The sequence below is a fragment of the Hyperoodon ampullatus genome (genome assembly GCF_949752795.1).
Source record: "Hyperoodon ampullatus genome assembly, chromosome: 17".
In the NCBI taxonomy this organism is placed as follows: domain Eukaryota; kingdom Metazoa; phylum Chordata; class Mammalia; order Artiodactyla; family Ziphiidae; genus Hyperoodon; species Hyperoodon ampullatus.
The window spans coordinates 53,627,554-53,639,841 of record NC_136930.1 but is presented as its reverse complement, the minus strand read 5'-3'; the positions used below and the strand labels follow the sequence as shown (position 1 = coordinate 53,639,841).

Genomic DNA, 12,288 nt, shown 5'->3' with positions numbered 1-12,288 from the left:
GTTGACACAATGCATATTACTGTTTAGTTCATTACTTCAGCTATCAAACAAAATGAGCACTGTTTTATTAAAAAAAAAAAAAAGTTTCACATCCTAGACACTCAGCCTTGGAGTACTTAATTCTGTTCACTCCTCTGCATCTAAAAGTAGTTTTGAAGTAGTTATTATATATGTATGTAGGAGGATACAATTTTTAAAAACTTTCTATTTTAGTTATGAAATATTGGATTCTTGGCTGTTGTCATACGTATTTTCTTTCATCTTTATTAACATTACTTATAACTGAAAATTCTCTTATGGCTATTTCTAATGAAATTATTTATTGATAACTTCATTGTGTCTTTTCTAATTTATGATTTGAGTAATAGTACATGATAATTATATGGCCAAAATTATAGTTCCATAAATATTTATGAATTATTATTGATTCATGTTCTGGTAACTTTTAGATTATAGAGAACCTCACTTGGTTGTCACAGAATGCCTGATGGATGTACATTTTTTTGACTGAAACAGAACACCTAAATTTTCTTTTTAAAGTATAAATTGTAGTTAAAGTTTCTATTCAATTGAATTTTAAGAATTTCATTTAAATTGGATTCTATACTACTCTGCAGTTCTAAGATAGATTGGTGATCAAGATAGACAAAGTCTCTGCTTGCATGGATCTGATACTCTAAAGGAAGGGCTTCTGAAATTACTAAATTAGTAAATAAAAGAACCAGCTCAAAAACTGAAAAAAAATGTGGATATTAAGGTAGCATCATGTGCTAGACTGGGGAGGGCCTGATATGGATCAACCTAGTACAGTCATATGAGGAATAAACTCTTGATTGAATAATGAAAGATGAGGTTAGGTAACCAGAGGACCATCTGGAGAAATGGCATTCCAAACTTAGCAAATGTTAAGTGCAAAGGCCCTGTGGTGGCAAAGAATTTCCCATGTTTAAGGAAAAAGAAATGTTAGCGTGGCTAGAGTGTACTGAAGATAAAGTTGCTTCGTGTGAGATGAGCAAGGAGGGTGGACAAAGACCGGAATTTCCAGGCTTTCTGAGGCCTGGGTAAAGAGTCCAAATTTAATTCAAGTTTAATGAAAAGTTAAGCATGGTGGTAATATGTAGGTTGGAAAAAGAACAGTTTGGCTACTGGATAAGGAGCAGTTTGTTGGAATGCTCAGTAGAATCAAAAGAAGACACTACTGCAGGGTCTATGTGAGACCATGGGGACCTGGCTATTATGATAAGAGCAGCAGTAAAAATAATGAACAAATTTAAGATGGGTTTTAGAGGCAGAAGAAGATTTGCAAATGGATTGGGTTTCTGAGAGTGAGGAGAATAGAGAATTAAAAGATGACACTTAAATGTTTCAGCAACTCGTGTGTGTTGGTGCCATTTGACATGATGTATTGAAGAACAGAGGAAAAACATACTTGTGAAGGGGACATCAAAAATTCTGACTTTTAAGTTTGAGACACCTATTTGAAACCTAAGTGGGGATATTGAGTAGAAAATTCGGATATATTAGGTAGCATTGAAAAACAAGCAGCACAGCAAAATGGCCGAGCCAAGCAGTGGAGAGTTGTACACTACCACGTGTCTGGCAGGCAGAACGCCTGGCAGCCAAACCTCATTCCCGTGAGAGTCGGAGAAGAGTCGCAGCTGTCAGGATGAGTTCTGGAAGCTGGTCTCGTTCTACGCTGCCTCCGTGGCTCACAGTGTGAAGAAGAAGAAAGAAAAATGGTCTCAAGGTAGAGCCACTAGCCCCCAGGACAGCAAACCAAGACTTAATTGCAGTTTCAGCCTGTCTCAGGAACAGAATTTCTGAAATTGCTTATCAGCACTAGAGAAATTCTTTTCCATTATAAGTTATTACAAGATATTGAATGTAGTTCCCTGTGCTATACACTGTGTGGCTTGACAGGGTCTTGGTGCTCTGGCCGGGTGTCAGGCCTGAGCCTCTGAGGTGGGAGAACCAAGTGCAGGATACTGTTCCACCAGAAACCTCCCTGCCCCTCATAATATCAAATGGCGAAAACCCTCCCAGTGACCTCAATGCTCTCAGTGCTCTCAATGCTAAGACCCAGCTCCACTCAACGACCAGCAAGCTCCAGTGCTGGACACCCCATGCCAAACAACTAGCAAGACAGGAACACAACCCCACCCATTAGCGGAGAGGCTGCCTAAAATCATAATAAGTTCACAGACACCCCAAAACACACCACCGGAGGCAGTCCTGCCCACCAGAAAGACAGGATCCAACCTCATCCACCAGAACACAGGCACCAGTCCCCTCCACCAGGAATCCTGCACAACCCACTGAACCAACCTTACCCACTGGGGGCAGACACCAAAAACAATGGGAGCTACGAACCTGCAGCCTGTGAAAAGCAGACCTCAAACACAGTAAGTTAAGCAAAATGGGAAGACATAGAAATACACAGCAGATGAAGGGGCAAGGTAAAAACCCACCAGACCAAACAAATGAAGAGGAAATAGGCAGTCTAGCTGAAAAAGAATTCAGAGTAATGATAGTAAAGATGATCCAAAATCTTGGAAATAGAATGGAGAAAATACAAGGACCTAGAAGAACTAACCAGCAAACAAACAATGATGAACAACACAATAAATGAAGAAGAAATCAATAGCAGAATAACTGAGACAGAAGAATGGATAAGTGACCTGGAAGATAAATAGTGGAAATCACTACCACAGAGCAGAATAAAGAAAAAAAATGAAAAGAATTGAAGACAGACTCAGAGACCTCTGGGACAACACTAAGCACACCAACATTCGAATTTTAGGGGTCCCAGAAGAAGAGAAAAAGAAAGGGACTGAGAAAATATTTGAAGAGATTATAGTTGAAAACTTCCCTAACATGGGAAAGGAAATAGTCAAGTCCAGGAAGTGCAGAGAGTCCATACAGGATAAATCCAAGGAGAAACACACCAAGAAAACTATTAAAAATTAAATACAAAGAAAAAATATTAAAAGCTGCAAGGGGATAACAACAAATAACATACAAGGGAATCCCCATATGGTTAACAGCTGACCTTTCAGCAGAAACTCTGCAAGCCAGAAGGGAATGGTAGGACATATTTAAAGGGATGAAAGGGAAAAAACTACAAACAAGATTACTCTACCCTGCAAGTATCTTATTCAGATTCGACAGAGAAATTAAAACATTTACAGACAAGCAAAACCTAAGAGAATTAAGCACCACCAAACCAGTTTTACAACAAATGCTAAAGGAACTTCTCTAGACAGGAAACACAGGAGAAGGAAAAGACCTACAATAACAAACCCAAAACAATTAAGAAAATGGTAATAGGAACATACATATCGATAATTACCTGAAATGTAAATGGATTAAATGCTCCAACCAAAAGACATAGACTGGCTGAATGGAAGCAAAAACAAGACCCGTATATACGCTGTCTACAAGAGACCCACTTCAGACCTAGGGACACATACAGACTGAAAGTGAGGGGATGGAAAAAGATATTCCACGCAAATGGGAATCAAAAGAAAGCTGAAGTAGCAATTCTCATATCAGACAAAATAGACTTTAAAATAAAGACTGGTGGCACAGTGGCACAGTGTTTGAGAGTCCACCTGCCGATCCAGGGGACACGGGTTCGTGCCCCGGTCCAGGAGGATTCCATATGCCGCAGGATGGCTGGGCCTGTGAGCCATGGCCGCTGAGCCTGCGCATCCGTAGCCTGTGCTCCACAATGGGAGAGGCCACAACAGTGAGAGGCCTGTGTACCGCAAAAAAAATAATAAATAAAATAAAAATAAAGACTACTACAAGAGAGAAGGACACTACATAATGATCAAGGGTTCCGTTTAAGAAGAAGATATAACAATTGTTAATATTTATGCACCCAACATAAGAGTACCTCAAAACATAAGGCAAATGTTAACAGCCATAAAAGGGGAAATTGACAGTAACAAAAATAGTAGAGGGCTTTAACATCCCACTTTCACCAATGGACAGATAATCCAAAATGACAGTAAATAAGGAAACACAAGCTTTAAATGACACATTAGACAAGATGGACTTAATTGATATTTATAAGACATTCCATCCAAAAACAACAGAATGCATTTTCTTCTCAAGTGCTCATGGAACATTCTCCAGGATAGATCATATCCTGGGTCACAAATCAAGCCTTGGTAAATTTAGGAAAATTGAAATCATACCAAGTATCTTTTCCAACCACAACACTGTGAGACTAGATATCAATTACAGGGAAAAAAAACTGTAAAAAATACAAACATATAGAGGCTAATCAATATGCTACTAAATAACCAAGAAGTCACTGAAGAAATCAAAGAGGAAATCAAAGAATACCTAGAAAAAAATGACAGTGAAAACACGAAGATCCAAAACCTATGGGATGCAGCAAAAGCAGTTCTAAGAGGGAAGCTTATACCAATACAATCCTACCTCAATAAACAAGAAACATCTCAAATAAACAACCTAACCTTACACCTAAAGCAATTAGAGAAAAAGAAGAAAGAAACCCCAAAGTTAGCAGAAGGAAAGAAATCATAAAGATCAGATCAGAAATAAATGAAAAAGAAAACAAGGAAACCATAACAAAAATCAATAAAACTAAAAGCTTGTTCTTTGAGAAGATAAACATTAGCCAGACTCATCAGGAAAAAAAGGGAGAAGACTCAAATCAACAGAATTAGAAATGAAAAAGGAGAGGTAACAACTGTCACTGAAGAAATACAAAGGATCGTGAGAGATTACTACAAGAAACTATATGCCAATAAAATGGACAACCTGGAAGAAATCGACAAATTCTTAGAAAAACACAACCTTCCAAGACTGAACCAGGAAGAAATGTAAAGTATGAACAGACTAATCACAAGTACTGATATTGGAACTGTTATTAAAAAACTCCCAACAAACAAAAGTCTAGGACCAGATGGCTTCACAGGCAAATTCTATCAAACATTTAGAGAACAGCTAACAACTGTCCTTCTCAAACTCTTCCAAAATATAGCAGAGGGAGGAACACTGCCAAACTCATTCTATGAGGCCACCAGTACCCTGATACCAAAATCAAAGATGTCACAAAAAAAGAAAACTACAGGCCTTATCACTGATGAGCAAAGATGCAAAAATCCTCAACAACATACTAGCAGATAGAATCCAACAGCACATTAAAAGGATCAGGTACCATGATCAAGTGGGTTGTATCCCAGGAATGCAAGGATTCCTCAATATACGCAAATCAGTCAATGTGATACACCATATTAACAAATTGAACAATAAAAAACATATGATAATCTCAATAGATGCAGAAAAAGCTTTTGACAAAATTCAAAACCTGTTTATGATAAAAACCCTCCAGAAAGTAGGCATAGAGGGAACTTACCTCAACATAATAAAGGCCATATATGACAGACCCACAGCCAACATCATTCTCAATGGTGAAAAACTGAAACCATTTCCACTAAGATCAGGAACAAGACAAGGTTGCCCACTCTCACCACTATTATTCAACATAGTTTTGGAAGTTTTAGCCACAGCAATCAAAGAAGAAAAAGAAATAAAAGGAATCCAAATCAGTAAAGAAGTAAAGCTGTCACTGTTTGTAGATGACATGGTACTATACATAGAGAATCCTAAAGAGTCTACCAGAAAACTACTAGAGCTAATCAATGAATTTGGTAAAGTAGCAGGATACAGAATTAATGCACAGAAATCTCTTGCATTCCTATACAGTAATGATGAAAAATCTAAAGAGAAATCAAGGAAACACTCCCATTTACCATTGCAACAAAAAGAATAAAATATCTAGGAATAAACCTACCTAAGGAGACAAAAGACCTGTATGCAGAAAACTATAAGACACTGATGAAAGAAATTAAAGATGATACAAACAGATGGAGAGATATACCATGTTCTTGGATTGGAAGAATCAACATTGTGAAAATGACTATACTACCGAAAGCAGTCTACAGATTCAATGCAATCCCTATCAAGCTATCAATGACATTTTTCACAGAACTAGAACAAAAAATTTCACAATTTGTATGGCAACACAAAACACCCCGAATAGCCAAAGGAATCTTGAGAAAGCAAAACCGAGCTGGAGGAATCAGGCTCCCAGACTTCAAACTATACTACAAAGCTACAGTAATCAAGACAGTATGGTACTGCCACAAAAACAGAAATATAGATCAATGGAACAGGATAGAAAACCCATAGATAAACCCATGCACATGTGGTCATCTTATATTTGATAAGGGAGGGAATAATATACAATGGAGAACAGAGAGCTTCTTCAAAAAGTGGTGCTGGGAAAACTGGACAGCTACATGTAAAAGAATGAAATTAGAAAACTCCCTAACACCATACACAGAAGTAAACTCAAAATGGTTTAAAGACCTAAATGTAAGGCCAGGCACCATAAAACTCTTAAGAGGAAAGCATAGGCAGAATACTCTATGACAGGCGTCAGGCAGGTGATTATTTGAAAAAGCATGGGTTTAGGTTTGACTCTCTCTATAGGTACTGAAGATGAGGTAAAACAGATCATTAGATTTGACTGATCTTAGGGAACTGGACAGATTGAAAAATAGATGTTAGATCCACCAAACATGACACCTGTTGTTGCGAATGCTAATTTTGAGAAAGTTGAGAACCAGAGTCAACAGATGACAGCAATGAGTATCTGTCAAGAGAGTTATAAACCAAAGGCGTTAAGTTCAGAGTAGTTCTAGGGACTTTTGAAAAAAATGGTAAAGACCTCTGATTCTCTGAGGATTCTTACACTTAATTGATTTTTTAAAAAATCTTGTAAGGGTTATGATCGTGTTCTCTAAGGTCCTATTTGTAAAAGAAAATGTTGCATTATTTTTATCTATCAATTTATTATTTAGTTACTATTTCTGTGGAAAATGATGTAAATAAAAGTAAATTTAGCAAAGATTAATTATGGCCAGTTACACTGTATTATTTTCAGTATTCTATATGGAATATGCAATGAAATTTTATATCATTAATTTACAGTGTTCATTCAGATTTATTAATTACACAAAAGCCATGTCTTAAATTCTTTTTGGGTACAAATAACTGTTGTAGGATACAGATTTATGACATTTATCATTATGATTATTTTCATTGATTTAATTCTCCTAAAATCCAGTATAGTAATTTGTGACGTATAATCATGAGTATGGCTATTTTGAGTGTAAAATAGAGAAGGTAATATACCAATTGAAACCTCATTTCTAGACATTCTTACAGGTTACTCTTTTTTTTTTTTTTGGTACATCATCTGCCGCCTTCTGAAATTATCTCACTCATTTGTTTATGTTACCTTCTTTATTTGTAAGACTACAGATCTTGTATGTGTTGTTTACAATTATATTTCCAACCCTTAGCATCAATATTTGTCATGTAGTAAGTGTTCAATAAATAAATGTTGAGTATACTTAATCTTTTCAGTACCAAGGGGTGATTCTCACTGGCTTTATACTAGAATGAATCCATATTGCCTACCTTCAAATGACCATAGTAATGTCATATAGGATTAACAGTGATTTATATTTATGAAATATCTCCTTTAGTATTTAAGAAATTAATTATCTCAATTAGTTTAATGGAATCTTTCTAGTTGGCACATATTCTTAGTCCTCCATTTCTCATACCTCCTGATAACATGTGAAATGTGTTGCAGATATATGTAACTTCATTTACTAGATTGCTCCATATGCCACAAAGTCATACTGTGTAAATCATGTTTAAATAGTGAGCAATACTAAGTTACCACAGTCAGGAAAGTCCGTGTGATTCCCTTATAACCAGTGAAGCTATGTTCATTCTCTGGTGGCAAATGAGGCTTTGGTGCACTTGCTTTCTATTTCTAGTTCAGTGTCTTGGCTTATCTGCACTTATGCTTCATGAGAATAAGTACTGAGGCTGTCAGGAATATCCTCTTAGTTCCACCTCTGTTGAATTGCCATTTTTGCTCCACCTCATATACATTGTGTTTCTAGCTGCTGCTGCTGTAACATCTTCAGTTCAATCTTTCTCAATTCCTGAAGGTGAACTCAGATTAAAAACTATGGTTCCATAGTAGCTATTACTTGCTTTTACTACACTCTCTTACTGAAATTATCTTTGATGTTCCTGAGAAAGATGGAAAGTTTATCCTTTTCATTGTCTGTTTCATCTTCTTTCCTCTCACACTTTTCGTGATGTCCTTGTTGAGTTGCTTCTCATCTGTTGGATTTTTTAAGGACCATTCTCCAAACCCTGTTCTTTAGTCTTTTACAACCATTTATGTATTATACTCTCATTACATTTAGAAATGTGTGCAGCCTGTCAGAAATAATTTAAATTTTTCCTAATGGATGTTTATGCTCATTGAATCGGGGAATTGAAGAGAATCAAATTGTAAATCAAAATCTGGCATAAAACATGCTACTGTACTGAAAATATAATTGTACCAAATCCAAGTTTTGTTTTCTTTTTTTCATTGAATTGCTGTCTGAACCAAACCCACCAACAAGCAAACAAAAGTAAAGATAACCTGGATACTGCATTTTCTGAAAGTAATGAAGTAAATTTTTAAAACTTGAGTTTTAAAATTATGCAGGTATGTTATATGTCTGTCTTTACTCAATTCAGATATGAAAAAAACAGCCGGCTGGACTAGTAAACAGTCACCCCTATGAAAAGAGGAAATAAGGCATTGATGGGGAAAAATTAAAGAAAATTCATCCCAAAGCTGGTGGAGAAATGAGAACTATATGGGATAGAACCCAACTTGTTCATGTTAGAATCCAAAAAAATTGGATTACACAGTAATGTTGCCAAGCGCATTCTATTCATTCATGGGCACAATGATAAAATAAATGTGAATTCATATTTTTATGCTATAGCAGGTGGTCATCCACTAAAAGTGATGGCTAGCTCCCAAATATCCTAGGAAAAGTGAGTTTTAGCAAATAAAGGGGGAGGATGTAGGATAAAGGGTTTTTGCATCACTGTGTCTACACCTGCTGATTACATGTGCAAGGATGGATATTCCAATCTCCCCTACCTGTCCCCTAGAATGAATGACTGCCAAGCACTGAGAGAAGAAATCACCTCCCCCAACACACACACACACACACACACACACACACACACACACCAGCTGTCTAGTTTGCCTTCCTATGAAGAAAAGTGTAAGCTTTGAAGAATGGAAAAGATATGTCATATACTGGTTATTAGGAAACCTTATTCTAAAACTTTCTTTCATGATGTAATAGTCTTTTGAGAGTATTTTACCTTGGCTTTATAACACACACCTAGTATTTAAATGGTTAGGTATATAGGGGTGGTATTCCTTTGTTGAATTAAATCAGCAAAACTACTTTGCTGGAAATGTTCAAAACATTATAGAGCAAGAGAGTTATTTTGTCTATTAATTATGACCAGTATCTGGGGCATAGTTTAAAATTTTTGCTTTAAGGAGATTATGTAGTGTTACCTTCATGACTAGATATGTGGTGACTGTATATCCAAAATACAGTCTGTTTTCTGTCTATCAGCTGGAGCAGACCTCCAGTGCCTTATAGAAGTATGCATTATAATGAGAGCTAATCATTAAATTTACAATATTGTGAAATTACATTAAAATAGTGCTTGTTCTATGAATTGAAATTGTAAAATCTTACATTGAATGTGAAATGCTGAAAATATCTTAAATGGAAAAAGTATATCAACTGCTTTAAAGTCTTTCTGTTTTGTAACTATATTGATACATACATGGGTTATGCTGTGACCAGCACTGTCAGCTCAGCAGCCATTATGTTTATTATTGTCTATTCAATAAATTTTGGAGAATCAAAATTATGTGCAGTTTACAGTTGATTTTACTAATATATGCAACCTGATTGGAATAGCTTATTTTGGAATTACACTATTCTATGATTGACTTTTCTATGCATAAAATAACTATTTCACTTGTGCTTAAAAAGTTAGCAAGACAAAGTCATGAATATTGTATACAAGTAGACATTTTTGGGGGTCCCAATTCAGTGAAAATGTTTACTACTTAAAAGCTTTTTAAATTTTTTTTGTTGTCTTCCATAATTCAGGTTATCTGGAATGAATATACCACCACCAATTATCAGCAACAAAAACTGGCTCAGACTGCATTTTGTTACAGACAGCAATCACCGATATCGTGGATTTAGTGCTCCATATCAAGGTATATTTAATGAATACCTCTACCTCTTTTTATGTGTAAAATGATTTTGGTATACACAACTGCATTTTATGATAGAGGCAAAATATCTTTAGCATTAACACATGGTAATTTGAATAAACAAAAATGGTCATTTTCTTGCTGAGGCAATATTGTGATCATAACTAAATTACAGTATAAAAGTTAGTTGAGTTTTCTAGTACACTGTCCAGAATAAAGAATATTGTTAACCTCTAAAAGGTCATGCGTAACAGGTGTAATATTTACCTTTAATAAAGTGCTTCAGTAGTTGAACATACTACCTAAACATGTACCACAAAACACTGCAGAAAACTGCAGTTGTAAATAGGCTCTTCATCAATTGAAATCCATTTCCATATACAGTGTTTTTGCAAATGGTACTTTCATTAACTTTGTTAGGATTATTATCTACAGGTATAAGTTTTGAATAAGTGAGATAGTATTTGATATATTAACTTGAAAAAAACTCTGTTTAGAATTTGGTTATTATGAAAATGGAGTATTAATAAAAATGTAGCTTCTACAATGTTTAGTAATATTATGTGGGTTTGGTGCACTTATTCTCAGACTACTTGTGTTAATAATTCATTTCATTCTTAGCAGTGTATCAGCTACTGTTCAGAGAATAGTGAATATTGCCACAGTTAAATATTTTCATTTATCTGTTTTTTTTAGTGCTTTACTTTTTAATAATCTTCAGCTGAAGCACTTTGTAAATTGAATATGATGACTTTAGGCAGCTTATAGTTAATACCTGAAGTAGTATTAGACTACATATTGTTTTCTGGAATACAAATTTCAACAATTTATACTTTGGAGGCCAGTAACCTTTCTACAGATGCCCTATCAATACGTTTCTCACAGTAATAGCAACAGATTAATGTGATTGTATTTGTAATATTGTATTGGGTATCACTGTAATAAAAATTCCTAAGATTGTAACTTAAAAGTAATGATTTTAGACAAAGTCCATTGTAGAAAAAACTATAATTTCTATTTGTAAAGTAGTTAATTCGAAAGGAAACATGAATGCAAATTTGCTTTTAAAGCTATGCATTGTATTAACATCTCTCATGATAGAATATATTGTCTATCATCATAAAACATTATACTTTAAAAATAAAAATTAAATGTTTATAGAAAAACTTATTTTCCTTTATTTTATTAAAAATAACTGTTTGGGCATAGTAACTCGAATCTTATCAGTTTCAACCAGTGTCACTTTTAAATTTGCAATCATATTTTACTGAGTTCCCATTTAAAATTCTAAAATTTTTGTGTAGTTCAGAAATAAGAGGACTTTTTATTGAAAATAATTAGCTGTTGTAGAGCCTCTTTATCTCTGGGTTCACCCCTTTCGTTGTGGAGTTTTCCACTCAAATAATTTTATGGCTCTGATTCCCTCTTCAATGAATTAAGGCAGATGGCATGGCAGAAATTCAAAAGACTATCATCTTTGACTCATGTGGTGATCCTTTCTGTTTCATTCATGGAATCTTTCAGTAAGACGTCTTCTACTCTTTATCTGAATAGAAATAAAGTAGCATTTATTTTATATTTAAATATACAGCCGGGAGAGAAGAAAAACAAACAAACATAGATCTCTTATCTTAAAAAATAAAATGGTATTTCGTTTGTTTTATGCAGTATAGTTTCATGAAACTGATATCTTTAGATGGGTTGTTTTGCATTATAAGACAGTAGTACAAAGCTGCTAGTAGATTTGTGTGCTTAATTATCATTTTCAGTATTCTACTGACTAATCTTAAATTGACTTTTATAGTATTTTCAAGTTTCAGTTTGATTTTCCTGCATTGCCTGTCTGGTTTTAGCACTGAAGAATAACATATCAATGAATTTACTGTAGTAAAATAGAAGGGAAGTGTTTTATGGGGTATGAATTATTTCTATTTTCAGCAGGAAAAGGAGCTCAAAAGAGGGTAATTTTGGGTGTAATCTGTATCTTCACACTGTAGAGGGAATAAAGTGGCCTGAGAAAGTGTAAGCTATAATTTTATAATAAAATCAAGGAAAAGTTTTAATAT

General features: G+C 34.9%; 1 protein-coding gene across 3 annotated transcripts in view; it reads left to right on the top strand.

Moving 5' to 3' along the window:
• The window catches only part of CSMD3 (CUB and Sushi multiple domains 3), a gene marked incomplete at its 5' end in the record, with an annotated part of 1,086,230 nt that overhangs the window by 365,902 nt on the left and 708,040 nt on the right, over positions 1-12,288 (top strand). For all 3 annotated transcript variants that reach the window (XM_079722286.1, XM_079722285.1, XM_079722284.1), the window contains one exon: positions 10,113-10,225. In XM_079722286.1, the coding sequence (XP_079578412.1) occupies positions 10,113-10,225 (113 nt within the window). The remainder of the gene's footprint in view (positions 1-10,112; positions 10,226-12,288) is intronic.